Raw genomic sequence first — 25,249 nt, 5'->3', positions numbered from 1 at the left:
CCATGGAGCCCTGTGGTGGCCTTTGGGGGTCTGAGCCCTGCTGCTTCCTGAGTGTCACCCGAAAATGTCCCTGAGTCCTGGACTGCAGGGGGATGGATGCTGCCCCCCGCCCCCCCCCCCCTGTTCCCCCCCCAAAAGGTGCCACTCGTGGGCATGTTCCACGTCCCCAGTGAGCGCCCTGTACCTGGGGCTAGCACCCCACTCCTCGCCATCCCACCTAGGGATGTCCCTGCCCCCTGCCAAGAGACACCACGGCACACTATGACAGCGTCCCCATCGCCACTATGGGACCCCCCCCCCCCCCCCCCGAGTCCCCTCAGCCGGTGCCTGTCCCTCGCCAGGTCATCATCCTGGAGGACTACGCTGACCCCTACGACGCCAAGCGCACCAAGGGGCAGCGGGGAGGCCGAGCGGCTGGGGGAGAACGACGGCTACATGGAGCCCTACGACGCGCAGCAGATGATCACAGGTGCGTGCCGCGCCGGGCCGGGCCGGGGGGCAGCGGTGCTGGCACCGCTCAGGACCGGGGGCCGTCAGGCGGGGACCCACCCGGCGCGGGAGGCTTTGGGAACAGGAAAGCCGCTCTTCTGTTTCCTGCTGCTGCACGGGGAGAGATAAGGCGCGGGTTCGGCGATGGCCTGCCCCGGCCGGGCGCTGACCCACGGCCGCCGGTGCAAAGTCCTGGTGCCACTGGGGAGGGTGCACGGGGCCCGTACGAAGCCCCGGGGCTGGGCGCTGCCATGCGGCCGTGCTGGGGGACCCGGCCCCACCGCACCCCTTCCCCACCCCATGGGGACCCCGCTGCGCTCCCATCACCCGCCCCGGCTTCGGGTCCCCCCCGCCGCCCCTTGGCCGTGCCCCCCAGGCCGGCGACCCCCGCTCCACCCAGGAGGCCGCACAGCTGGACAGAATAACAGGAACTGAGTCGGCCGGAAGCTGAAATAAAAGATTTGCTGCTGATGGTTTTTTTCCGTGCAGGGCAGCCTGGGCTGTTTGTCCAAGCGGTGTTGGTGGAGTCAGGGGCGAACGGGGTCGGGGAAGGGGGAGCCCTGGGGAAGGGGAGATGGGGCTGGGGGCGACCACTGGGGGGTGTCCCCAAGGTGTGTGTGTGTAGGGGGGCGAGCCCCTGTTCAACCGCCCCTGCGCTGGGGCGTAGCATCCTGCAGCCACGGCGCCGCTTCCTCCGGGATCCCGGCGGCCCCGCGGGCGGGCGTCTGTGCCGGCGGCGCCAGCGCTTCGGGGCCGCGACGGCGGCCGGGGCGCCACGGGGATGGGCTCCTTCCTGCCCCGGCTCCTCCCACCCCCGGCACGTGGGGTCCCCACCGCGTATCCCTCCCCATGGGCAGCATTTATGGGGGTTGGGGGGGGGGGTTGCAGCCCCCTCCCCAACCCACCTGCTTTTTGCCCCACAGAAATCCGCCGCCGGGGCTCCAAGGACCCACTGGTCAAAGCCATCCTGCTGCTGGACGGCCCCAGCGAGCCCGGGGAGGTGGGGGGCAAGGTGGAGGCTGCCAAGCGGCCGGGGGGCAAGGAGGCAGCGGGGAAGGGGCCGCAGCTCTACGACACCCCCTACGAGCCCGGCGAGGGCACCCCGGAGCGCAAGGCGAGGGCCGGGGACGGGCGCCTGCCCGAGAACGACGAGCGCCCGGCGGCCGAGTACGAGCAGCCCTGGGAGTGGAAGAAGGAGCAGATCGTGAAGGCGCTGTCGGGTAAGGGCTGGGGCTGGGGGGGGGGGGCTGCGGGTGGGCGTGGGGGGCAGCAGGGGCTCACGCCTCTCCCCCTGTCCCACTCCCCAGTCCAGTTCGAGGGCTCGGAGCGGCCCAAGGAGGAGGCGCCGCGGCAGCACCTCCGCCAGAAGAGCTGGACCCCCAAGATGCTGAAGCCGGCGAGCGCGGAGCACGGCGAGGGCGAGCGGGTGGATCCCGCCTTGTCGCTGGAGAAGCAGCCGTAAGTCACGAGGCCGAGCCACGTGGGGAAGTGGTGGCGGTGGGGGGGGGGGGGGGGGCTGGGTCACCTCTCAGTGGCCCCCCGGTGTCCCCCCGCAGGTGGTACCACGGGGCCATCACCCGAGCCGAGGCTGAGACCCGGCTGCAGGCGTGCAAGGAGGCCGGGTACCTGGTGCGCACCAGCGAGACCGGCAGCGGCAAGTACTCCATCGCGCTCAAGTGAGTGGCCCTGCAGCCATGGGGGGGCGTCCTGGCACGGGGGGGGGGTCCCAGCACGGAGGGATGTGGCAGCACAGGGGTCACAGGTGTTACCACTTTATGCATGGACAACCCAGTGGGGTGGGCAGCGCCCGTGTCTGGGGGGTGGCACCCCCCTCGTCCTACCCCACCAAGGGGACACGGCTGTCCCCGAGCTGCCCGGGGTTGGGGAGGGGAAGGGGAGGGGGGGGAGGGGGGCGGCGCGTCCCCCTCCCCGCCTGCGGCGCATTGTCGGGAGCGCTGGCGGCATTTCCTTCCTGAGGAAGCGGAGCCCCTGGAGCCGAAACAATCGGAGCGGGAAGGGAACAAACAGGGGTGGATGCGGCCCCGGAGCGGCCGGGCTGGGACCCCGCGCTGGGTGGGTGGGTGGGTGGGCGCCGGGGGGCTGCCAGCCCCCTGCTGACCCCCCGCGGCCCCCCGCAGGACCAGCCAGGGCTGCGTGCACATCATCGTGGCGCAGACCAAGGACAACAAGTACACGCTCAGCCAGGCCAGCGGCGCCTTCGCCAGCATCCCCGAGGTCGTGCACTACTACTCCACCGAGAAGCTGCCCTTCAAGGGGGCCGAGCACATGGCCCTGCTGCACCCCGTGCACTGCAAGCTGCACTAGCGCCCGCTGGGACTTGGCTGCCACCCCGGCACGGGGCAGGGGGCTGCGTGCCATGGGGGGGGGTCCTGTAGCGGTGTCCTGTTCCCCCCCCCCCGCCCACCAGCCCCTGGGGCTGCCCGGTGGTTGCTGCCCACCGCTGGACTCTGGCAGGGCTGCGCTGGCCTCCCCGCGGGATGGATGCGGCCACGGGGGGGGCTCGGGGCCCTTGGGGGGGGGGGGGTGGGGGTGCAGCCCCCCCTGCCAAACACACCCTGGGGTGGGGGACGGGTCGTTACAGGGCCGTGTAACAAAGTAGTGAAATAAACTCGTTGGCTGAGAGGAGGTGGGCAGGGATGGGGCTGGGGGGGGCTGGGGGAGAAGGGTCCCCAGGGTGCAGGGGTGGGGATGGGGGGGGGGGGTCGTAGTAGCGCAGAATGGGGCTGGGAGCAGACCCTGGGGGTGTAGGGAGAGGGCAGTGATGGGGCTCTGGGGGGGGGGGGGGGGGGGAATGTGCTGCAGGGGGGCAAGGCCCCCCAGGGATGCCAAGTGGGGCTGGGGCATGGACAGATCCTGCCCTGAGCACCCTGCGTGGCCGCGTGGGACAGGCTCAGCACGAGGGTCTGCCTCGCACAGCGCCGGGTGCTGCCGAAACCAGGGCAGGTTTCCGGGCCGGGGCCGTTGGGGCTGACCCCAGGGCACAGCCCCGGATGGGGCCAACATCGGGGCGCGGGAGAACAAGGGCAGAACAGCCCCGGGGTGGGGGGGTGGGGGGGACGGCACGTGGCAGGGCACCCCAGGGTGAGCTGGGTGCCACGGAGCGCGGAAATGGGCGACAACCCCAAAGCCAGGGCAGCGAGCGTGGACCGGAGCCCCCCTGCTTTTGGGGTGGGGGTCCTGGGGCTCCCCTCCTCCCCAACCCCCCCACCCCCCTCTGCATCCTGCTGGGCTTTTTATAGAGCGGGGCCGGCCCGCGGGGAACGCGGCGTCCCCAGGGCACTCGGGCACCCGCTCCCCTCGCCCTGCGGTTTCCTGCCCGGGCACAGCTGCAGCTCCCCAGGGCCTTGCACAACGCGGCGCGGGGTGGGCTGCTGCCGGGGGCACGGCCCCGGGATGCAGGGCATTAGGGGGCACCAGCTGGCACAGGGTACGTGGCATAGGGCACAGACAAAGGGGGTGCACAGCCCTGCCTCCCCCCAGCACCGCCGGTACCGTTCCAACAACAGGGGCTGCAGAGACCCCCCCCCCCCCCCCCCCCCCAAACAAGCAGCCTCACGAGGTTGCTCTGTTCGAATCACCGGGCGTTTATTTGGGAGGCGCGTTGTGCCGCGTGGCCCCGACACGTGCTTTAAAAACAAAAAAATAAACTTTTGCACAGGGCCAGGGCGGCGGAGGGATGGGGCTGATCCAGCCAGGCCCTCCCATTCCCGCGGCACCGGGCGCGGGGGGGGGGCTCAGCCCTTCCCCACGGGACCCCCGGCGCCACCACCCCAAACCCAGCCCCGCCGGCGAGCGCGGCCCTGTTCTCACGCTCCGGCACTTCCAGCGCCTTAACCCCCGGCCACCCCAGCTTGGCCGTGGACCCAGAGGGGTCGGTTCCCCGTGGGGGTGGCACCGATCCCGCTCTGCAGGGGCTGCTCGAGCCCCAGAGCCTGGGGAGGGCACTGGGGGGCTGGGAGAGCTGCCAGCACCGGGCCCCCCCCCACTTCTTCCCCCAGCTTCACCCATGGGTGTCTGCCAGCGTCCTCCCCCCGGCTACTTGCCCGAGAAGAAATAGTCCAAGTTGGTGACGTGAAGGGGCCCCGGCGCAGGGGGGGTGGCCGGCGGGAGCAGGGGGGTGGCGCTGAGCGGAGAGCTGGGGCTGGGGGGGCCCAGGGGCACCAGCGCATGCTGCCCCTCGCCCGCTGGCTTGGCCCCCCGCCGCACGCCCAGCCGCCACGTCTGCTTGTACCTGCGGGAGGGGAGAGCAGCCCTACGTCAGAGAGGGCCGGCGGAGCCCCCCCACGTGCCCCCCCGCCCTCCAGCACTCACCTCACCACGATGGCGATGAAGAGGGCGATGCCCAGGAGCAGGCTCCCCCCAGCCACCAGGAAGGGGTAGGGGTAGGCGACGGAGTGGGTGCTGGCTTCCAGGACAGCTCCTGCGGCACAGAGGGGACAGGGGCTCGTCTGCGGGACCGGGGGGGGCCCCAGCCCCTCACAAAGCCCCCAGCCCTCGCCTCACCTCCAGCACCGTCAGCAGCATCGTCCCCGAAGAGCTCGGGCGGCAGCGTGGCCCCGTAGCCGTAGGCACCATCCTCCGTGGGGAGCTGCAAGAGCCAGCGGGGGGGACACGGTAGGACGGGGCAGCTCCGAGCAGCGCCGTGCAGGGGGACACGGGGGGGGGCACCACGCCACGTCCTACCTGCGAGCTGTAGGGCCCCATCTCGGTGATGTCCCTGGGGTCTGCAAGGTGAGAGGTCTGTGAGACACGGGGACCACGGCACAGCCTAGGGGCACGCACATCCACGGCCCCCCCCCGTACCTGTCCAAGGGGTGCCCACCGCCTCGTGGCTCCACTCGCTCCAGGCGCCGTGGCCAAACTCCTCCTGCGCCCGCACCTGCACCACGTGCCGCGTGCCCCGCCAGGCGTCGTGGATGTCCAGCCACGTCCTTGTCACCTGGTCAACCTGGCGGGGACACGGGTGCTGTGAGCCGGGGCGGGGGGGGACAGGACAGACCAAGCGGCCCCGGGGTCCCGCTCCGCTCGGGGTGGGGGCTCACCTCGGTGAAGGTCGGGGTGGGCTCGGGGCGGTAGCGGACCTGGAAGCGGAGCCAGTAGAAGCGGGGGTCCCAGGAGGAGGGGTAGGTCCAGGTGACACGCAGCCGCTGGGGGGCCTTCTCCAGCGCCTCCACCGTCACGTTGAGGGGGGGGTCCGGCTTCACTGCGGGCACAGGGGTCTCAGGGACCGGCGCCGCGCCATTTGCCCAGCGCAGGGGGGAGCCGGCACTCACGGATGCTGCTGAGGGTGATGATTTTGTCCTCGCCAGCCGAGCCGCCCGCGGCGTTGCGGACACACGTGGACACCACGAGGGGTTTGTTGTCGTCCACGCTGGGGGGCACCTTCACCCGGCAGACGAATTTCTGCGCCTTGGAGAAGAAGCGGCACCGCTGCTCCGTGGCGTTCTCCACCGTGAACCTGCGGGGACGCGGCTTGGCCGGGGACGTGGCACGGCCGGGGACGGGGTGGCCCCATCTGGCATCAGGAAAAGGGCTCGCGGGAAAGGGGGGTGCACGGGCAGGCGGGGGGCTGACCCCCCGTGGGTACCCCAGAGCGTGCTCACCTCCGCTTCACCCACAGCATCGCCCGCGTCCCCGGGGACGGCTTCGCCCGCAGCCGCCACTCGCACAGGACGTCTTTGTCGTGGCTGCGCCGGTAGCAGGAGACGTGGGGGGTCTCGGGGGGCTCTGCAAGGCAGGGAGGCGCTGGAGGGAGCGAGCAGGGGCACGGGGAGGACGGGGGGTGTCCAGAGCGGGCGATGCTCCAGGGAAGCCCCTGCCCCGGCACGGACCCACCTTCCACCAGCAGCCGCAGGGTGCGCAGCGTGCGGCCCCCGGCGTGGCAGCTGTAGAGCCCCGCGTCCTCGTACCGCAGCCGCTGCAGGAGCAGCGCGTGGCCCCCCGCCAGCCAACGGCCCCCCGCCGGCGCCCGCTTCTCCATCCTCCAGGCCACGGTGCCGTTCAGCGGCCCCTCGGCCCCGCACGTCAGCGTGACGTTGGCTCCCGGGCGTCCCAGCACCGTGTCCTGCGAGAGCCCTGGGAGCGAGGCGGGGACGGGGGGGGTCAGGCGAGGCCCCCCCGGGTGTCGTCCCCCCCCCCCCCTCCCTGTCCACCTGCTGCCTCCACCCGGAGGCCGCTCAGTGTCAATATTTGCGGCCAGCGCCGAGCGGGCGCCAGCTCCTGCTGAGCTGGCAATTCCCCGGCTGAGCCGGGCACCGCCGGGGGGGACGCGGGCGGGGGTCCCAGGAGGTGGAAGCGTGGCCGGAGGAAAGCGGGGGCCTGGGGGGCCGGGGGTTGGGGGGGGGGGGGCCGCGGGCGGTGCCGGAGGGGTTAAGCAGCGAGGCCGCTGGGCTGCGCACGGGGCCGGGCGCTGGGCTGGGGCCAGGGAGGCCGCCAAGGGCAGCTCTGCCCCTGCTCCTTCCCGGGCCGGCCGCAAAGGTCAGCGGGGACCGGGCAGCTCCGCCAGCTCCCGCTGCGGGGAGCGGGGCCGCTGCTCAGCACCCCCAGCGCCCGGGACCCCCAGCGCCCCTAGAGCCCAGGACCCCCAGGGACCCCAGCGCCCAGAGCCCCCAGCGCCCGGGACCCCCGGCGCTCAGCACCCCCAGAGCTCCAAACCCCCGGCGCCCAGCACCCCCAAAGCCCAGGACCCCCAGAGTCCCCAGGACCCCCCCCAGAGCCCCGCCAGCCCCGGCCCCAGCCCCGACCCCCCCCCCGCCGGTGCTCTCACGGGGCCGGTAGCCCCGGGCACACGCCCGCCCGCAGCTCGCAGCCCCCGGGACCGCGGTGGGGAGCGCCCCGACCCCCCTCGGGCAGCGCCCGGAGAGAAGCGGGGCGGCCCCGCGAGCCGGTACCGGGGTGGGGGCGCTGCGGGAGGCCCCGGTCCCCCCCCCCGTCCCGTCCCAGGTCCCGGTACCGGGAGGCGCTCACCCGCGGGGCCGCAGGGCCGCCGGGGCGCGGCGGCGGCGGCGGCGGCGAGGAGCAGCGCGGCGGGGAGCAGCGGCCCCGCCATGCGCCCGGGGCGAGCGGCGGCCGGGCCCCGGGCCGGGAGCGCACCCGGGGAACCGCCGGCGGCGCTGCCGGGCCCCGCGGTTGTGAAACCGGCGCGGGGGCGGCCGCACGTGCACCGAGGCGGGGCGGGGCGGATCCGCCCCCCTCCCGTGCCTCCACCCCCCCCCCCCCGGACCCTCTCCCACCCCCCCCGCCGGTGCCCCCCGGTGCCCCCCTCCCACCCCCGGGGGCAGCCCCGGGAGGGGGGGTCCCGGCCCCGTACCTGGCCCGCGGCACCTGCGGCCCCCCCGTCCGTCCCCCCCCCTCCGGCACCGGGCCAGGAAACAGAGACACGGCAGAAGCTGCTGAGAACATTTATATATATATATAGATATAGATATATGCATATAAAAAGCTGGTTATTTTCCTCTGTGTACCCATAAAATGATACAGTTCGGCAAGTATAGAAATGTGTAATAAATTATACGCGACGGTCCTCGGCCCCCGCCCGTCCCCACCCCTCCCCACCCCGAGAAAACCAGAAAATAAACCAAAACGCCCCCAAAAATAGACTCTAGACCCCGCCAAAGCCGGTCCTGAACTGTTTCCTCTTTGGTATGAGCACGGAGCGGTCCCGGGGGCCGGCACCCCCCGGCCCTGCCGCCTTCCCAGAAGGCCGAAAAGGAACAAAGCGACCCTGGGGAAGGGCACGGAGGGGATGGGGACGTCCCCCTGGTGTCCCCCCCCTGCTCGGCCCCCCCAGACCCTCACCCCAAGGGGCAGCACAGGGGAGGGGACGATGCCACGAGGTCCCCATGGGAGAGGGGCCCTGGCTGCCCAGGGGGCTGGGTGCCCCGCGAGGATGAGGATGAGGAGGGAGAGGTCCCAAGGCAAAGGAGAAGGAAGCAGAGGCCCAGGGTTGTGCAAGCCCCCGGCGTGGGAGTGAATCACGGCAGCGTGCAAACGCCGCAGGGCCTCGGGCTCCTGCCCGCAGAAAGCAGGAAGGCGCCAGGGGCCGCTTCCCCTTTCCCACCGCACGCCCCACGGGGGTCCCGTGCCCTGAGAGCCTGGCCTAGGGGTCACCCTGCAGGGGTTTCTCTCCTGCAGGGACCTCTCCCTCTGGTGCCCACGCGGGAGCGAGTGGCAGAGGACGGCGACGTCCCCTGCACCCGCAGGGACCTTGCCCCCCATCCCCGTCCCCCCCGTCCCCGTGCTCTCTCCCTAACCAGCTGTGCCAACGCTGAGAGAAACGAGGCGCTCTGTAAACTTGGAGGGTTTTTCTTCCTTTTTGTTGTTTTTTTTTTTTCTTTTTTTTTTCCTTTTATATATAAAAAGAAGACACGTGGGTGAGGGGTGGGGGGAGCGGGCAGGGCGCAGGGTGCTGCCCCCTGGGCCCCCAGCGCCCTGCCCGTGGTGGTGGCTCTGGCATGATACATTCGCGTGTGATCGGGGTGTTTGCACGCTGTGGAGGTGAATACTGATAGAGAAGTGCCCCGGGGGGCGTGGGGCGCTGCCGGGGGCCAGCGTCCGTCTGTCCAGCGCAGGGACAGGGAAGAGTTTGTTTTGTTTTGTTGGTTTTTTTTTGGTTACACTGCAACAGTCCAGCCTCCTCCAAACCTCAGCACCCGGGCCCGCACGGCCCCTGCTCCCCCCAGGGAATCCCCAGGAGGGGGCCTGGCTCATGGCTGCGTGGAGAGAGGGCACAGGAGCCGGGGGGAGGCCACAGGCTGGCGCTGGCTGGACCCCCCCTCGTCCGCACGGGAGGGGACGCGACCCCCCCCCCCCCAGCCTCACACCTTGAGCGTCTTGTCGGCGGCGCCGCTGGGGCTGCAGGCGGTGCTGCCCTCGCCGCCCTTCTTCTTGCGCAGGGTCTCGATCCAGCTGGCGCTGGGGCGGGCGGCGAAGCCGGAGAGCGCCAGGGAGCTGAGGCGCATGTTCTTGCCCGACATGATGAGCTCCCCGAAGCCCTCCTGGTGGGAGAAGGCGTAGCCGGAGCGGCGCGAGCCCACGCGCCCCACGCGCCGCATGCAGCGGTGCTGGGTTTTCTGCTTCTTCCGTACCAGCTGAGTGTAGCGCACCTGGGGGCAGAGGCAGGGAGCGGGGGCACCGTCAGTGTAGCGGGGGGGGAGGCACTGCGGCTCTCCGTCGCTCCCCCCGCTCTCCCCCCAGGGGCTTACCGTGTCTGAGAGCTCAGGTTTCAGATCCAGCTTGAGGAAGCGAAAGGCAACGACGGGCATGACGCAGACCACAGTGGTGAGGGCGATGGTCAGCCAGACGGTGGGCTGCGCCAGGGTGTTCTGCGCGTTACCTGGCGGGGGGAGGCATGAGCCACGGCCTGGCGGGGACAGTGCCCTGCCTGAGGGCCCCAGAACGGGGGGGAGCAGTGCTCGGCCCCCCGGGACTCACCCACGAAGCGGAACTGGTTGGGGAACATCTGGAAGAGGCCATCGCTGTGCATGGCAAAGAGGATGGCAAAGTAGGCTGCCAGGCTGCCCCAGATGAAGAAGTGGTTGATGGCCGTCCAGAAGCCCGTGTCCAGACCGATCTGGCAGAGAGGGGAAGGAGGAGGCAGGGCTCGAGGGACAGCCAGGGTGCCCTGAGCATGGCCACAGGCCCCTCACTGCACGTGCCCTCGGTGCGACGGCCGCCTCCCGGCGTAGCACAGGACTCCCTCCCTACCTGCACGCTGACGACGATCACAAGGGAGGTGGCGACGGTGACAGCAAAGGACTGGTAGTCGGCCAGCTGGGCACCGTCGTCACGGGTGGCGTCAGCGAAGACGCCGTAGGGGATGAAGAACATGAGCACGGAGGTGTAGATGCCCTGGGCAATGCAGATGAAGAACTCCCGCTTGTTGAAGAGCAGGTTCAGCTGCCCGGGCTCGTAGAGCTTGGGGTACTCCATGCTCCGCTGCTCCGGCACGTCCTGGGGGCACGCAGCAATCTGGGCACCTCCCTCCAGCCCCAGGCAGCCTGGGGCCGAGCCAGCCTTTGCCACCGCCAGCAGCAGGGACAAGGACAGCCCAGCCCAGCCCGGAGCAGCCTTTCCTCCCGCAGGACGCCAGGCGGGGGCAGCACGGATCCTGGGCAGCTCCCACAGCCGCACCCGGAGCCCCTGCAGAGCAGCACCAGCTCCTTGTGCCCCCCGGACACCCCCTCAGCACCCCCCGGCCTCGTCGCACCCCACTGTACCTGGTCAAAGACGCCCATGGCGAGCACAGGCAGCGAGGTGTAGACGATGTTGTACAGCGTGATGAAGTACTGGTCGTACACGGTCTGCGTGGGATGGAGGGCTCAGGGGGATGCAAGACCTGCGGGCCCCACGCCTGAGCCAGCCCACACGTCCCCGTGCCCACAGTCCCCAAAGAGCGGGGACGCAGGAGCCACCCCCAGCGCCTGTGGGTGCCCAACCCGAGCAGCGTGGGGTGCTGCTGCCACCGTCTGGCAGCCCTTGTGACACGGGCTCCGAGCACCGAGCACCGTGCCGTGCTCCAGAAGGAGCCCAGGCTCTGCCTGCTGGTGCAGGATGAGGCGCCCCAGGGACTGGGGCACGCTCCTGAGGGCGCAGCTCGCGCACAGACCCTGCGATGAGCACGGAGCCAGTAACTCACCTGTGCCGAGAAGCCGCAGAAGAAGCCAAACCAGAAGTGGACCATGGTGAAAGCAAAGTTCTTGTAGAAAAAGTAGCAGAGGAACTTGCACATGCGTAGGTAGGACCAGCGCCCGTGCACGAGGAGCAGCCGCTGCAGGAACTTGAACTGTGAGAAGGAGTAGTCGGAGGCCAGCACCGCCTGGATGCCCTCCTGCCCGCTGATGCCCACCCCGATGTGAGCAGCTGTGGAAAGAGAGACGTGGGGTGAGCAGGGCCCTGCCAGGAGCACAGGCGACAGTGACAGCTCCCCCCAGGCTGGATCGTGCTCCTGCACGATGCAGACGGGCAAGGACGGGGGCTCCAGCAGGCCCCAGGACAGCACGAGGACGGACCCGTCCCTCCCATGGCTCGCCAGACTCCGGGACTCACTCTTGATCATGCTGACGTCGTTGGCGCCGTCCCCGATGGCCAGGGTCACGGCCTTCTTGTACTTCTTCACCAGCTCCACCACCTGGGCTTTCTGCAAGGGCGTGACACGGCAGCAGATGACGGCCTTGCAGGCACACGCCGTCTCCAGGAACTCCACCTCCATGTCCGCCTCCAGCGCGTGGGCCTGCAAGGAGAGCGTGGGGACAGTCGGGGACAAGAGCAGGGGCAGGCGGGGCGCCCGGCCCAGCGCTCCCCAGGCCCTACCAGGCTGTGCCCGTTGATGACCAGGGCATATTCGCCCGCGATGGCTTCCAGCACCGAGGTGAGCTTGGTGGAGGAGAGTTTCTCCTGGTAGGAGAAGCCGTTGCCCATGGAGCGTGACGCATCCATCATCTTCTCCCGGGCTTTCCTGAGGGGAGAGAGGTCGGGGGGCTCTACTCGGGGTACCCTAATACCCCACAGCTCCCCCACGCTGAGCTGTGCCCCACGGGTGTCTTCTGCCTGCCCCCCTGCCCTCACCTGAGCTCCTCGCGCACCTCCAGCACCGTGTGGCCCGTGATCACAAACACCTCGGTCATGTCGTCGGTCAGCATCTTGCAGGAATAGCCGATGTTCACAGCTGTTTCTGGGGACAGGGAGCCAGGGGCTGAGCGGGGGGTTGTGTCCCTCCGCATGGCAGGATCCAGCCCATGGATGTTCTCATCTCCCACCAGCCCAGACACCCGCCGGTAGCTCCCCGCCCGCAGTGGCTCACCCTGCTTGTCCCCTGTCAGCACCCAGATCTTGATGTTGGCCAGCGTCAGGATGGCGATGGTTTCGGGGACCCCCTGCTGCAGTTTGTCCTCGATGGCAGTGGCTCCAAGCAGCTGTGGGATCCAAACAGGCAGGGGGTCAGCACGGGCTGCCCCCCGGCCACCTCCCTGCCCAGTCCCCCAGCCCACGCACCATCATATCGTGCTCCACCTCATCGTAAAGCCGAGCCAGGCGATCCTCACGGGCCTCGGGGGCCCCGCTGGCTCGGTGCAGCCGCTCAGACCAGTCCTCGTAGTAGCTCTCCTCCAGGTCTTTGTAGGCCAGCACCAGCGTCCGCAGCCCCTCGCCGGCATATTCCTGCAAACAGCTGAAGCTGGGCACGCAGGCAGACCCCCAGCAGCGTTCCCAGACTTTAATTCCCCCCAAGGACGGGGCACAGCCCAGGCTCAGCGCTTCTGGGCAGCCCCCCTGCCCTTCCCAGCCCTGTCGGCAGCCCCCTGCCCCACTCACATTCAGGTGGTCAGTGGTGACATTCGTCAGGTCCTGGTTGGTGGGGTGCAGCCGCTCCAGCAGGATGGTGTCAGCGCCTTTGCAGTACAGCCGGATCTTGCCCTCGGGGCTGCGGACTGCGGGAAGCAGGGGACAAGCTGCCAGGCTCAGGGGTGCAGGAGCAGGCCCTGCTCCAGGCCCCAGCCGTGCTCCTCCACAGCCACATCGCACCACGCAGAGCCAAGCACCCCGGCCCCACTGCAGCCCTCCCGCAGCCCCGGTGCCGTGCCCAGAACCTCACCGATGACAGACATGCGCTTGCGGATGTTGTTGAAGTCCAGGATGGCCAGCAGCTGGTAGGTGATGGCTCGGCCCAGCTCGTGCACTGTGATGGTTTTGGGTGTGCGGGACCGGAACACGAAGCCGAAGTTCCTGGCAGCCGTGACCAGCGCCCCCTCGTCTGGGGACTGAGCCTTGTAAAACAGCTCCCCTGGGGGCACGGGACAGCACGGGGATCAGGGCCGGTGCCCTTCCCGAGCTGGGCCGGCAGGTGCTGCCCTCCTCGCCCACCTTCGCTCTTCTCCTCGGACATGACGGTGTGGCAGAGCGAGAGCAGGCGGAAGAACTCGTGCACGTGGGGATCCCCCAGCTTGACAGCTTCGAGCAGGCTGGGGTCCCAGAACTGGAACCGTGGATCCGCCAGCGGGTTGAAGGAGAAATCAACCGGCTCTGGCCTCTGGCAGGGGGAGAGGACAGGGTGACATCCATGACACATGGCCACCAGCACTGCGGGCAGCGGCCCTGAAGCACCCTTACCTCTCCCAGCTCTGCCTTGTGACCCAGCACGTCCTGCACGTCGCCTGCAAACCAGGGCACGGAGTTAACCGAGGCAGGGATCGACGCCCAGGAGTGCCACAGAACAGCCCCACGGCGCTGCAGATGGCCCCCCTCATCCCCCCATCTCCCCCGGGAGAAGGAAACGGCTGCCCCAAGGCATCTGCGGGAGAGGAGCCGGTGCACCCACGCCCCGAGGCGGCCCCATCCCTATCCCCGGCGCTCACCGTAGCTGTGCCCGTTCACGGAGCACTTGCTGAAGACCATGATGTTCTGGGTGAGGGTGCCGGTCTTGTCGGAGAAGATGTACTCCACCTGCCCCAGCTCCTCGTTGAGGGTGGTGGTCCGGGCCTCGGCTGGCGTCCGGCGCTTGGCACAGTACATCTTCTTGTCCCAGTTGATGAAGTAGCTGTGCCCGAGCCGGATCACCTCCACACTGCGTGGGGGGCACAGCCAGGTGTCACCGGGGAGGGCAGCACGCTCTGCTGAGCCAACGATGGGCACACGCACGCCCACCCCAGGCCCCCAGCCCCGGGGGCACCCTGGCACCCAGGGCCCCACGCTGCTTTCCGTCTCCCGCGCCCTTCCCCGGGGCTGGCCCGCACCCACTCCTGCCAACAGCCGCCACCAGGGACACGGAGGGGACAGCTCGCAGGGCTCCCCGAGCTTCTCACACACCTACGTGCCCCAAAACCCCCTCCCCAGCCCCCAGGGCAGACAGCAATGAGCTAGTGGGAGGGGTGGGGGCGACACGTTCTTACCTCGGGGCTAAGGGTGACAGAACCCATGCTGGGGAACGAAAAGAGAGAGAAATTAAAAGAGAGAGAGAAGGGGACAGTGCAGGAGCCTGGGAGCTGCAGGAGGGCAGAGCAAAATAACCAGCATGCAGCCAGGGCAGGGAGAGATGAGCAGCCAGACAGACACAGCCAGGGGGGCCCCGAGGGACCTGCAGGGCCTCAGGTCTTGGGGTATCCCCAAGGGCAGATGTGGCCCATCTCCAGGAGAGCAGCCCGCGCCCGCCCCGCGCACGCAGCCCTGCCCCGGGGTCTCCATCCCCGTCTCCCCTCCCCAGCCCTGCTCCTGGCGCCTGCCCCTCGCACGCCCACAGCCCAGCCCCACAGCCCCTGCCCTACCTCACGTAGAGCGAGATGGGCACCACAGTGTTGAGGATGATGATGTAGGACCAGAAGGAGAGGAAGCCGGAGAAGAAGGCACTGTGCACCCCCTCGTCCCAGGGCAGGTAGATCTGGAAGCAGACGCCCACCTCGTGCTCCCAGATGGCGTTGCCGATGGCCAGGATCACACCCATGCACACCAGGAACCCGAAGATCTGGGGACAGGAGGGGACATCAGAGCCCCAGCCGGGTCAGGGACGGGTTCCCCCCGAGCTCCCTCTCCACGCACCCAGAGCACCAGCGTGTTCATCAGCCGGTCGATGCTCGTCCGCTTGAATTTGGTCCGGCCGCTGTTTTGCATCAGCTTCGTGTCGGGACCTGGGGAGAGGGAAAGCTGTCGGTGGGTCCCCTCCTTCTCTCCCCTCCCCGGAGGGCAGCGGTGGCAGGCCGTCCCAGCCCACCTGCGAAGATGACGAGGCCGAAGCACCACTCCGTGTTGCGCAGGACGCAGCCCCGCAGCAGCATGTTCTGGTTGCTCAGGGGGTACTTGTTCTCCTTCCAGTACAGCGTCCCGCCGAACTTGTCCAGCTTGTTGTTGGGGGGCTCACAGATAACCTCGCCTGGACGCAGAGGACAGCTCAGCTCTAACACACCTTCCCCACCTGCCCAGCTCCATCCCAGTGCTCCCAGCACCCTCCCCAGAGACCCTTTTTGAGCCACGGGACTGCAGCATCACACGGATGGTCCTGGTCTCTCCAGGAGCAAGGCGGACCCAAGCCAAGTGACGGAGGGGGACACCCGAGAGCCGCCCCATCACAGAGCGCTGCTTTCAGGTACTCACCATCAAACAGGGCCAGCTTGCTGGTGTCACCCAGCTCCGAGGTCACGGGGATGGCTTGTCGCACCTTCATGTTGGTCTCTCTGTGGGTAAGGAGGCGTTGCGCAGGGTTAGCAACAGCCTGGCAGGGAGAAACTCAGGGATGCTCCCCAGTTTTGGGCCCCCAGCAGCTCCCACCCTGCCTTCAGCCTGATCTCACTCCTACCTCTTGCCTTCCCCTGCGACCCGTGGCCCAGGGATTGCCGGCACCCAAGGAGAGCGGGAGTTACCTACCCATCCAGCTCCGCGGTCTCTATGTAGCACAACCCATGGGGTTCACTGCTGGAGAGGAGGAGGAGGTCAGCCTGCCGGGAGAGACACGCTGAAGGGCTGCGCTGGCACTGGGGCTCCCCTCTGCCTTCCTCGGGGAAGCTCCTGGCCCTCCGATGCAGCCCTGCCCTACAGAAGCTAAGGCCAGCAGGGTCTCTGGGGCTGACTTGGATGCCATTGCCTGAAGTGCCCGTGTCAGACAAATCCCCAGACCTCAAACGCAGCCTAAATGCAACTTCCAGCCTCAGGAAACCCCGCAGTCTCAGCCCCAAGAGATGACAAAGGAGCACGAAAGCAGCGTGGGCAGAAAGACCCGTGTCCCCCGCGCGCTGCCCAGCCAGGGCCGTGCTCATCTCGGGGCCAAACTCACTGCCACGAACTGGTTGTTCTCCAACTTGATGATGTCCCCAACGCGGACGTTCATCCACTGCTCCTGCCGGAGGCTGCAGAGGGACAGCGGGGCGGCGTCACACGGGAGCCAGCAGCATCGCTTCCCCGTGCCCCTCCGGAGGGGGCTGCATCCCGCGAGGGTCCCGTGCCCCCTCCCCGGCGGCCCTGTCCCCGTGACACTCACACTCCACTGATCAGCACCTGAGACTGCCGGTTGTTCACCTGGTTGTCGCTCTTGTGGCGGAACTGGGCACAGAAGGGAAGAGACAGCAGCGTCAGCCACACTAGGGATGGGGTCCTGCATCCGCTGCCCCCCACCACCACCACCACAGCCCCAGCATCGCCTCCACCGGGCAGCACCGTGCACCCACCCCAGGCTCGCAGCCCCCCGCCCAGCCCCAAGTCCCTGTGCCCGACACAGGGCGAGCAGCCCCGGGGAGAGGGGCGCACGGGGAGCACTCACGTAGTCGTCGGTGGCATCTTTGACAGCTGTGATGGTTAAGACAAGAACCAAAGGCACGATGGTGGTGAACCAGGAGAGCGAAGAGATCTGCGGGATCAGCTGGGGACGGGGAGAGGGAGTTATAGGGCCAGGGCAAGCCCCGGCCCCACGCCACCAACCCTGCAGCTCCCCAGGGGCAGGACGTGCCCTGGGCCCCCGGGTGCACGGCCCGGGGAGGACAGCGCAGGGACCCCCGTCTCTCCGGGCCCCCAACACTCACCTGCAGGATGAGGAGGAAGAGGAAATAGGTGTTGGCCACTTCCTGGAACTGCTCGAAGAGGTTGACAGGCAGGAAGGTGACGATGTTGTACTTGGAGGTCTTGATGCAGTTGCTCTGAGGACGCAGCAGCCAAGAAGCGAGGCTCAGGAGTCGCCGAGGCCCCGCGGCTCTCAGCATCGCTCTGGGGCAGGGCTGCGGCACGGCTCACCCCCGATTTGGAGGCTCTGGATATAAACCCAGACCCCCGGCTCCTGCCCTAGTCCTAACGCTGTGGCATCTTCCTCGAGAAGCCGATTCCTCTGCCTCTGCCGCCAGCCGGTACCCGGGGCTGGCCTCCTCCTCCAGAGCATCCCAGTGGCTCCCAGTCCCCCCAGCGGCTCCCAGTCCCCCCAGCGGCCTCCCAGGCCCAGAGCCTCCAGGGCCTCCCAGGCGGCGAGGCCGAGGCAGGGCCTGGTCTGGAGCAGCCAGAAATAACCTCCAGCGTGGAGGGGGAGGCCAAGGTGAGCGCTGCCCCTCCCCCGGCCGCTCCGGAAGCTCGTTAATTAGCCAGACCTCGGTGCTCCAGGACCGGGGAGGGGGCGCAGGCAGATCTGGGGGGGGTCAGGACCCTGCTGGGGGCCGCGTAACCCCCTGCGAGCACAAGATGCCCCCCTCCAGCCCCGGCCCCGCAGCTCCAGGGCGTTAACGGCTGGTCAGCACAATTTCCTCAGGGACAAACACCTATTTTTAGTCCCAGCCCCCTGCACCCACCCGGTGGGCAACGCAAGGCCCGGACCCCAGACCCCCGAGCCCCCGACCCCGGCAGGAGAGCCGCGGGGGTGCTGCCGGGGCCCCCCACTCACCGCGTACTGGAACTTCTCGTTGTACTCCCGCGCGTTGGCTCGCACCCGCCGCTCCTCCTCTGCAACACAGCGCGTCCTCAGCCCCGCGCCCCCCGCCCCACAACTGCCCCCCGGCCCCACAACTGCCCCCTCAGCCCCAGAACTGCCCCCCTGGCCCCACAGCTGCCCCCCTAGCCCCACAGCTGCCCCCCCAGCCCCAGAACTGCCCCCCCAGCCCCAGAACTGCCCCCCCAGCCCCAGAACTGCCCCCCCAGCCCCAGAACTGCCCCCCCAGCCCCAGAACTGCCCCCTCTCAGCCCCACAACTGCCCCCCCAGGCTCTCCTATTACCCCCCCCAACTCACCTGCACCCCAAATCCCCCCTGGCCCCAAAGCCCCAGCCCTGTCCCTGCACACCGTGAGACCCCCACCCGGGCTGCATCCCCCCCCCTCAGCCCCGGGACCCCCGGCGCTGCGCCCCCGGGACCCCCGGCCCTGCTCTGGGCCCCCCCGGGCCCTGCACCCCCGGGACCCCCGGCCCTGCTCTGGGCCCCCCCGGCGCTGCGGCCCCGTTCCTCCTCCCCCTCCCTCGCACGTCCCCGCAGGCCCGGCCCGGTCCCGGTCCCGGTGCCGGTCCCGGCCCGGCCGGCACCCACCTGCCCCCCCGGGGCCCCGGACCCGCGGCCACTTCTCGGGCATCTCCCGGGGCACCGTCATGGCTGCGGGCCCGCGGCGCGCCCCGGCGGCGCCATCCCGCGCGGCCGGTGCCGGTGCCGGTGCCCCGGGCCCGCCCCGCCCCGCCCCGCCGCTGCGGGAGCCGCCGCGTTGCCGGGGCAACGACCGCACCGGGCCCGCCGCGGCCTACCGGGGCCCGCCGGGGCCTACCGGGGCCCGCCCCGCTCACCTGGGGCCCGGCGGGCCGCGCACCGCTCCATGGCCCGCGGCCCCGCAGCCCATGGGGAGCGGGCGGGCAGGGGCCGGGCCGGGGCCGGGGCCGGGGCCGGGGCCGTGGCCGCTGCGGCCCCGCTGCCGCTGCCGCCGCCTCAGCGCCCCATGGCCGCGGCGGCGCCGGTCGGCGGGCGGCGGCGGAAGTGATGCGGGGGCGGCGGGGAGAGACCGGGGAAGGGGGGGGGGACGGACCCCGGGGCACGGCGGGGAGCGGGGCTCGGGGGCGGCCGTCGAGGCCCCCACGGCCGGGCCCGACGGCTGTGACCCCCCCCTCTTGCCCCGTGCCCACCCCCCCGGTTCCCCCTCCTCCCGGTGCCCCCCCCTTTCCCCCCGCCCGGTGCCCCCCAGCACAGACACACGGTGCCCGCATCGGGGCTCCTTTATTGGGGCCGCGCCGCTGCCCGCTGTCACTTGTCCCAGGGCCCGGCTCCCAGGGGGATGGCGGTGCTGCTGTTGTCCCGCTTGGCCCCCCGGGCGCCGCCGCCGCCGTCCTCCGCCGGGTGGTGGAAGGCGACGAGGAGCTGGTAGAGCGCCGTGCCCATGGCCGCCCCCAGCAGCGGGGCCACCACCGGCACCCACCACCAGGCGTTGTCCCTGCTGGGGACCGGGGCAGCGTGGGCACGGGGGCGTCCGTGCCGCCCCCCCACACACACCCTTCGCCGTGTCCCCCCGTACCCACCTGAAGACCTCCGCGCCCCAGCCCGCCACGTAGGTGAAGAGCCGGGGCCCGAAATCCCGCGCGGGGTTCATGGGGCAGCCGCAGTTGGAGCCCATGGAGACCTCGATGGAGAAAACCAGCAGGGCCACGGCCACCGGCTCCAGGCCCTTGGGGACGCCCTTGTTGCGGGTGTCGGTGATGGCCAGGATGCCCACGATCAGCAGCGCCGTGCCCATCACCTGCGGGGCCGGCACGGCAGCTCAGCGCCACGGGAGCCAGCACCCCAGCAGGGAGCCGCGGGGCTGGCACCCACCTGGTCCAAGAAACCATTGGAGATAGAGAGGTACTCGGCAGGGTACGTGGCGAAGATGGAGGCGGTCTCCAGGGGGCCGGAGGCAGCGAGGGTCCCGTTGCTGTAGAACTGGATGGCGTCTGCGGGGCAGAGCCGGTGCACGCGTGCCGGTGACCCCTCGGTGGAGGGCACACGCAGAGCCAGGACCCCAGCAGCACACCCGCCCCGTGCACACCCTGTCCCCAGAGTGCCGGGGTGCATGTGGGTTTCTGCATACCATAGTACAGGGCGTAGACGGCTCCGGCGGCGATGAAAGATCCCAAGGTCTGCACGGCCGCGAAAATGGGAAATTTCCACAGCGGGAGCTGCCCCAGCAGGCACATGCAGAGGGAGAAAGCTGGGTTCAGGTGAGCTCCTGCAACAGGGGAAGAGGGGCTGGGAGCGGGGGGCCTGAAGGATCCAGAGCCGACAGCAGCCTGGTGCTGGAGGGGCGAGCGTAGGGAGCGCAGAACAGAGCCCCCGCAGCAGCGCAGGGACCCCAGCCTCACCAGAGACTCCCCCCGCTGTGTAGATGGCCACCATGACAGCCAGGGCACCCGCCAGGTAGGAGGTGAGGATGTTCCCCTTGGTCCCGGAGCTGGTGACCATCTGCGCCGAGCCGCTCAGCGTGATCAGCTGGGAGAGAGGGGCACGGCTCCACCACCGCCTCCACACCCCCGGCCCCTCGCTGAGCCCCTGCGCAGCACCCGTGGTCCCCTGCGCTGCGGCCACTGGCTGGACCAACACCACCCCGTGCCACGCGCTGCCCCGGTGCCTCTTCCCCTGCAGTCTCCGCGGTTTTGTGTGGTTGGGCGCGGGGCTCCCCCGTTTTCTGGGCTCCAGCTGCCCACGCGGGACAGGCCAGGCAGGGCTGCAGTTACTGCCCTCGCTCGTGTTTTCGATGATGAGGGAAAAATATTATCAGTAACTGAGTCATCTGCTTCTGCAGGGAGACGTCGGGGCTGGGGGGCGCTGGCAGAGCTGCGGTGCCAACGTTCACCGCTGCTGGATCCGTCCCAAGTGCCCAGCACAGCTCTGGAGCCCAACCTTTGCCTGCCTCGAGGCAGGAGGCATCAAGGCACGCGTTGCCCAGCTCTGCTCCCTCAGGCACACGTGGCAGCACCCGCTCCCTTATCACACCGGAGCGCCCGCAGCAGAGGGTGCATCAGGCGTCGTGGGACCAGGGTTCACGCCGGAGGTGAGGCGGGTTTGGGGTCACCGTCAGTCACGGCACAGCCACCCCCCCAGGCAGCCCCATCCCGTCCCCGTCCTGGGGCGCAGCACAGCCGCGCGGCTGCAGGACCCCAGCGGTGGCCGCCCCGCGCTTGGCCCCGTCCCCAGCCCACCCGCAGCCCCCGTGCCCCACTCACGATGAGCACGAAGACGGCCAGCAGCTCGGCCAGGCACTCCCGCAGGAGCTGGTTCTGGACGTGGAGCAGGGCCTGGGCCCTCTTCAAGAAGGACGGGGAGCCCATGGGGCCGGCCAGGCAGGGGCAGTGGCAGCAGCACCGGCTCCTTGTGGCATTTTATGAGCCCCGGGCTGGGGTGGATGATAACGCGCAGACTTTAAACCAATCAGGGCTGCGAGATGCAGTGGGGAGACGCCTCGCAGGGACCAGAGTCCCGCGTGGGGCCGTGGGCAGCAGCCGCGTCCCTGCTCCCACCCGTCCCTGCCTGCGGTGCTGGAGCCCCCCGAGGATTCCCCGGCAGCCGCGGGGCACCGAGTCCTGGCTTGTGTAAGTCCGCCCTGCCCCGCGTCCCGGTGTGGGAGCCTCCCCAGCTGGAGAGCCACTGCTTTCCTCCGCCGGGTCCCTTCCCAAGCCACAGCCGCAGGCAGCGCTAATGAAAAGGCCTTGGAAGTGCTCCCAGGGCCCTCGAGAAGGGCCCGGGGGAGGCGATGAAGTGGGCGGGGGAGGTGGGCAGGGAGCAGCGCGGGCACGGGGCCAGGGCAGAGGAGCCCCGTGGGTGTCTGCACCCACAGGGCAGCCCCCGGAGCTGCAGTGGGACCCCCACCTCCAAACCTGGGGGGGTCCCGGCCCACCCCGCGCCCGAAGGAGCCTCGCATGCCACCGTTAGCATAAATAGACTTTATTGCTCTGTACACATATACACGCTCGCCCCCAAAAGGCGGCGGTGCCCCAGAAGGGGGGGCAGCCCCCAGCGCAGCCGCTGCGTCCCAGCAGGACCTGACCCACCTGCAAGGAAAACGGGCGGTGAGAAGGGGCTGCGCCCGCCCCGGGCAAGGCCAGGCAGCCCCCCCGGCCCCCCCACGCCCCTCTCACGTACGGGGGCAGCTGCCAGGAGGGCAGGGCTACCAGCCGGAGAACCAGCGACGGAAGAAGGTGCCCAGCACGGACGAGGGGTCGCTCAGGGTGGGAGCGTGGAGCTCGTCTTGCTGCAGCCACGTGCCTGCGAACTGCGCCAGCTCCCCTGGAGGGCAGAGGGGGGGCTTGCTCGCAGGGCGCCGTCCCGCTCCCCTCACCCCTCCCGCGCCCAGCCCCCCTCGGCGCCCCACTCACGGTCATCCATGTTGAGCACCTCCTCGCGGCAGTCCTTGCCCGTCCCGTCCTCCTTGGTGGTGGTGATGAAGGCCTGGTCGCCCCTCCGGAGGGTGACGGTCGTCTCGCGGCGCCCGTGGCTGTCCTGCACGGTGCGGCGCTCCTCCACCGCCTGCACGGGGCACCCGCACCGTGGCACGGGGCACCCACAAAGTGTCACGGGCACTCACAAAGCATCATGGGGCACCCACACGGCGCCACGGGGCACCCCCGCCGTGGCACAGGGCAGAGCACACTCACCCCGTCAGGCAGCGTCACTTTGGTGACGGAGACGCTCTTGAAGTAGGAGCGGGGCTGGGGCTCGTCGGGCCTCAGGATGGTGCCCAGCCCCGCCGAGGACACCTGCGAGTCCAGATCTGTGGGGCGGCCGCGCGGTGAGCGCGGGGAAGGGGCGCCCGGCCCCGACCCCCCCCTGCCAAAGGCACCCCCCGCACCCACCTCGGTCCTCCCTGCGCTCCGGGGGGGCCGGGCGAGCGACCTCCAGCTGCAAGGCAAAGCCAGCACCGCTCACTGGAGCCCGGGGCCCGGGGTGGGGGGGTGCTCCGCCACCCGAGGGCCCCCCCCAGCAGGGCAGGGCCCCCCCACGCACCCCCGGGAGGGGGCTCCAGGGCCGGGCCGGGTCTCGGGCGCCCTCGGGGCCGTCCGGGTGCTTCAGCATCGAGTCGCGCAGCGGCCGCCCGGGGCCGGGGCCGGGCAGGGGGGGCTCTGCGGGGCACAACCGGGGGCGGGGGGGGTTGAGACCGGGCCTGGGGGCTCCACCGAGGCCCCCCCCGGTGCCCAGCCCCGGTCCCGTTCCCACCTATGGCCGGGGGGGGCCCGGCCCAGGCCCCCCCGAAGACGCCCAGGAGCTCGCCCGCGTCCCGGAGCAGCTCCTCCAGGCCGCCGGGGCCGAAGCCGAAGCCATCGGGGGGCGGCGGCCGGGGGGGGCCCTCGGCGTCCTCGTCTCCGTCCTCGTCCCGCGGCGCTCCGCCGAACAGCGGCTCCCGGGGCCTGCGGGGGGGGGGGGGGGGGCGCTGAGACCGGGAAGGGGAACGGGGGGAGTCTGGGGGGGGGTCCCGGGCCCGTCCCGGTACCTGCGGCCCCCCGGGAGCCCGAAGAAGCCGCGGAAGGCGTCGTAAAAGCTCATCGGGCCCGGCCGCGAAGCGCCGCAGCCGCAAAGCGCCGCCGCCGCAAAGCGCCCCCGGCACCGGCACCGGGAACGGGAACGGGGCCGGGACAGAGCTCGGGGCCTCCCCGCAGCCCCCCCGCCACGGCCCGGCCCGGCCCCGGCGCTGCTGGGGAGGGGACGGGAGCGGAGGGGGCCTGGGGCCTGCCGGGGGGCGCAGCCCCGGTAGCGCACCAGTAACACCAGCAGCCCCAGTAGCACCAGTAACACCAGCAGTCCCAGTAGCACCAGCAGCCCCGGTAACGCCAGTAGCCCCAATAACACCACACCAGTAACACCAGCAGCCCCAGTCACACCAGTAACAGCAGTAACACAGCGGCCACCCCAGCAACACCACCAGCAGTCCCAGTAACACACCAGTAACCCCAATACCACCACCAACAGCCCCAGTAACACAGCAGTAACCCCAATCACACCAGTAACCCCAATCACACCACCAGCAGCCCCAGTAACACCAGTAACCCCAGTAACACCAGAGCGCGGCCCCCGAGGCAGGGGGAGCAGGGCCAGGCGGTGACGTCCCTGTGCTGGGAGCCCGGGGGGCCCGAGGGGAGAAGGGTCCCACCGGGGGGAGCCCAGGGGGGCCGGGGCCAGCGCTGCCCCCCCCGGGGCACAGGGAGGGATGAGAAAGGACACACGTCGCTTTGTGATCTTTATTCTCTTCAGTAAATAACCCCCACGGGGGCTGCAGTTGAAGTGAGCGGTTTGAACTGAAAAATACAAGATCTGGACTGCATAGAAAAAAAAAAAAAAAAAAAAAAAAAAAAGACCAAAAGTAGAGGAGAAGCAGGAGATACTTACAGCGTGCAGGGGGGGCAGGACCTGCGCTCGGGGCCCGTGGAGGGAGAACAGAAAATGGGGGGGGCCCTCCCCAGCTCCTGGGGGTGGTCGCAGAGAGCAGCGGGGCGGGGGTACGGAAATGAGAGAACTACAGGACGGCGTGGGGTTTTTGTTTTTATATACAAGACACATTTATCCATTAAATTTAGAACACGGTACAAAAAAAACACTTCAACTAATTCATCTTACAATGCTGTTCATATCAATTACTGTTCTTATTCCTAATAATAAGGGGGTTTGCTGTAGGCGACTCGCAGCTTCCACTCCTTTGGATCCGAGAGGTTCTGGGGCAGCAGGAGGTGCGGGGAGGGGGAGGAGGGAGAAAGGAGTAAAAACCAAAAAAGGCCCCTACGGCAAACGATTCAGAATCTGAATGCAGAGAGAGGAGGAGGAGGAAAAAAAAAAAAAAAAAAGAAAAAATACAAATTCTATATTACATACAACAGGAAAGGTGGCTGAAAACAGACAACGCGGAGCCGCCTGCCGGCCCGCCCTGCCCTGCCCGGGGGCCGTGGGGGCCCGGGCACTGCCCCGCGCAGGGCGCTCTCCTCCCCGCATCCGTCGGCGTCGGCTCCGTGGGACTCATCCGGAAGCAAGTGGTGGGCGAGGGCCGCCCCGGCCTCAGTTGGCGCCCCAGCTGTAGCTGTTGTAGGCAGACTTGTTGGCCTGGGATTTCTGGGGGATGGAGCTGCCTTGGCTGCGCTGCCCGGAGCCGCTCTGCGGGGAAGGGGGGCAAGGAGGAGAAGCAGAGGGTTAGCACGGGGGCGCGGGCGCTGCCATCCCTGGGGTCCCAGCCCCGGGCAGCTCCGCAGGGTGACGCTGGCACCGCTGGCCCCGGGCGCTGCGGGCTACGGCTCCTCGCTGACCCGCCTCAGCCCAGCGCAAAGCTCCCCGCGGCCTCCGGCACCAGGGGGCACGGGCTG

At 69.7% G+C, this 25,249-nt stretch overlaps 6 protein-coding genes across 18 annotated transcripts in view; 1 reads left to right on the top strand and 5 right to left on the bottom strand.

The window, feature by feature from the left end:
• Positions 1–284: 284 nt before the first annotated feature.
• SHE (Src homology 2 domain containing E) lies at positions 285–3,132 on the top strand (the record flags this gene model as incomplete). Its single annotated transcript, XM_080569743.1, is given in 6 exon segments — positions 285–401; positions 403–469; positions 1,413–1,709; positions 1,797–1,947; positions 2,046–2,165; positions 2,628–3,132. Coding segments are annotated over 6 exon segments (939 nt in total). The 3' UTR covers positions 2,815–3,132.
• Positions 3,133–4,074: 942 nt separating this feature from the next.
• IL6R (interleukin 6 receptor) lies at positions 4,075–7,635 on the bottom strand. The gene is made up of 10 exons (XM_080570283.1): positions 7,477–7,635; positions 6,346–6,585; positions 6,114–6,237; positions 5,784–5,968; positions 5,553–5,713; positions 5,314–5,458; positions 5,194–5,234; positions 5,014–5,098; positions 4,822–4,930; positions 4,075–4,741 (listed from the first exon to the last, which is right to left on the bottom strand). Exons 1-10 carry the CDS (start codon positions 7,556–7,558, stop codon positions 4,546–4,548), a joined length of 1,368 nt encoding a protein of 455 aa, XP_080426409.1. The 5' UTR covers positions 7,559–7,635; the 3' UTR covers positions 4,075–4,545.
• A 1,186-nt stretch (positions 7,636–8,821) lies between these two features.
• ATP8B2 (ATPase phospholipid transporting 8B2) lies at positions 8,822–18,896 on the bottom strand. Of its 3 annotated transcripts, none has more exons than XM_080570270.1 (27): positions 18,731–18,896; positions 17,849–17,907; positions 17,007–17,120; positions 16,748–16,846; positions 16,469–16,530; positions 16,265–16,337; positions 15,859–15,929; positions 15,589–15,668; positions 15,209–15,367; positions 15,037–15,125; positions 14,766–14,962; positions 13,860–14,068; positions 13,615–13,658; positions 13,369–13,534; positions 13,100–13,288; positions 12,820–12,935; positions 12,502–12,666; positions 12,311–12,422; positions 12,076–12,181; positions 11,821–11,965; positions 11,557–11,740; positions 11,147–11,370; positions 10,728–10,811; positions 10,216–10,461; positions 9,943–10,081; positions 9,714–9,844; positions 8,822–9,614 (listed from the first exon to the last, which is right to left on the bottom strand). In XM_080570270.1, exons 1-27 carry the CDS (start codon positions 18,759–18,761, stop codon positions 9,327–9,329), a joined length of 3,582 nt encoding a protein of 1,193 aa, XP_080426396.1. In that variant the 5' UTR covers positions 18,762–18,896; the 3' UTR covers positions 8,822–9,326. The 3 variants fall into 3 exon arrangements, with proteins under 3 accessions (XP_080426396.1, XP_080426395.1, XP_080426394.1); XM_080570269.1 differs by lacking the exon at positions 18,731–18,896 and adding an exon at positions 18,483–18,629 and having other exon boundaries at positions 12,076–12,175; XM_080570268.1 differs by lacking the exon at positions 18,731–18,896 and adding an exon at positions 18,483–18,628.
• A 205-nt stretch (positions 18,897–19,101) lies between these two features.
• AQP10 (aquaporin 10) lies at positions 19,102–21,682 on the bottom strand. 3 transcript variants are annotated; one of them, XM_080570286.1, is made up of 6 exons: positions 21,134–21,682; positions 20,273–20,399; positions 20,002–20,139; positions 19,746–19,864; positions 19,454–19,671; positions 19,102–19,371 (listed from the first exon to the last, which is right to left on the bottom strand). In XM_080570286.1, exons 1-6 carry the CDS (start codon positions 21,236–21,238, stop codon positions 19,182–19,184), a joined length of 897 nt encoding a protein of 298 aa, XP_080426412.1. In that variant the 5' UTR covers positions 21,239–21,682; the 3' UTR covers positions 19,102–19,181. The 3 variants fall into 3 exon arrangements, with proteins under 3 accessions (XP_080426412.1, XP_080426410.1, XP_080426411.1); XM_080570284.1 differs by having other exon boundaries at positions 19,746–20,399; XM_080570285.1 differs by having other exon boundaries at positions 19,102–19,368; positions 19,746–20,399.
• Positions 21,683–21,835: 153 nt separating this feature from the next.
• HAX1 (HCLS1 associated protein X-1) lies at positions 21,836–23,870 on the bottom strand. Of its 2 annotated transcripts, XM_080570281.1 has the most exons (8): positions 23,395–23,580; positions 23,121–23,311; positions 22,911–23,026; positions 22,760–22,805; positions 22,562–22,677; positions 22,283–22,433; positions 22,050–22,193; positions 21,836–21,958 (listed from the first exon to the last, which is right to left on the bottom strand). In XM_080570281.1, the coding sequence occupies exons 1-7, from the start codon at positions 23,445–23,447 to the stop codon at positions 22,075–22,077; spliced, it is 792 nt and encodes a 263-aa protein (XP_080426407.1). In that variant the 5' UTR covers positions 23,448–23,580; the 3' UTR covers positions 21,836–21,958; positions 22,050–22,074. The 2 variants fall into 2 exon arrangements, with proteins under 2 accessions (XP_080426407.1, XP_080426408.1); XM_080570282.1 differs by lacking the exon at positions 22,050–22,193 and having other exon boundaries at positions 23,395–23,870.
• Positions 23,871–24,125: 255 nt separating this feature from the next.
• The window catches only part of UBAP2L (ubiquitin associated protein 2 like), a 29,953-nt gene continuing 28,829 nt past the window's right edge, over positions 24,126–25,249 (bottom strand). For all 8 annotated transcript variants that reach the window (XM_080570271.1, XM_080570274.1, XM_080570275.1 and 5 more), the window contains one exon: positions 24,126–25,043. In XM_080570271.1, the coding sequence (XP_080426397.1) occupies positions 24,948–25,043 (96 nt within the window). In that variant the 3' untranslated portion in view covers positions 24,126–24,947. The remainder of the gene's footprint in view (positions 25,044–25,249) is intronic.

This window comes from Anser brachyrhynchus, assembly GCF_964034855.1.
Source record: "Anser brachyrhynchus genome assembly, chromosome: 28".
NCBI lineage: Eukaryota > Metazoa > Chordata > Aves > Anseriformes > Anatidae > Anser > Anser brachyrhynchus.
This window is presented reverse-complemented; position numbering and strand designations above follow the sequence as displayed.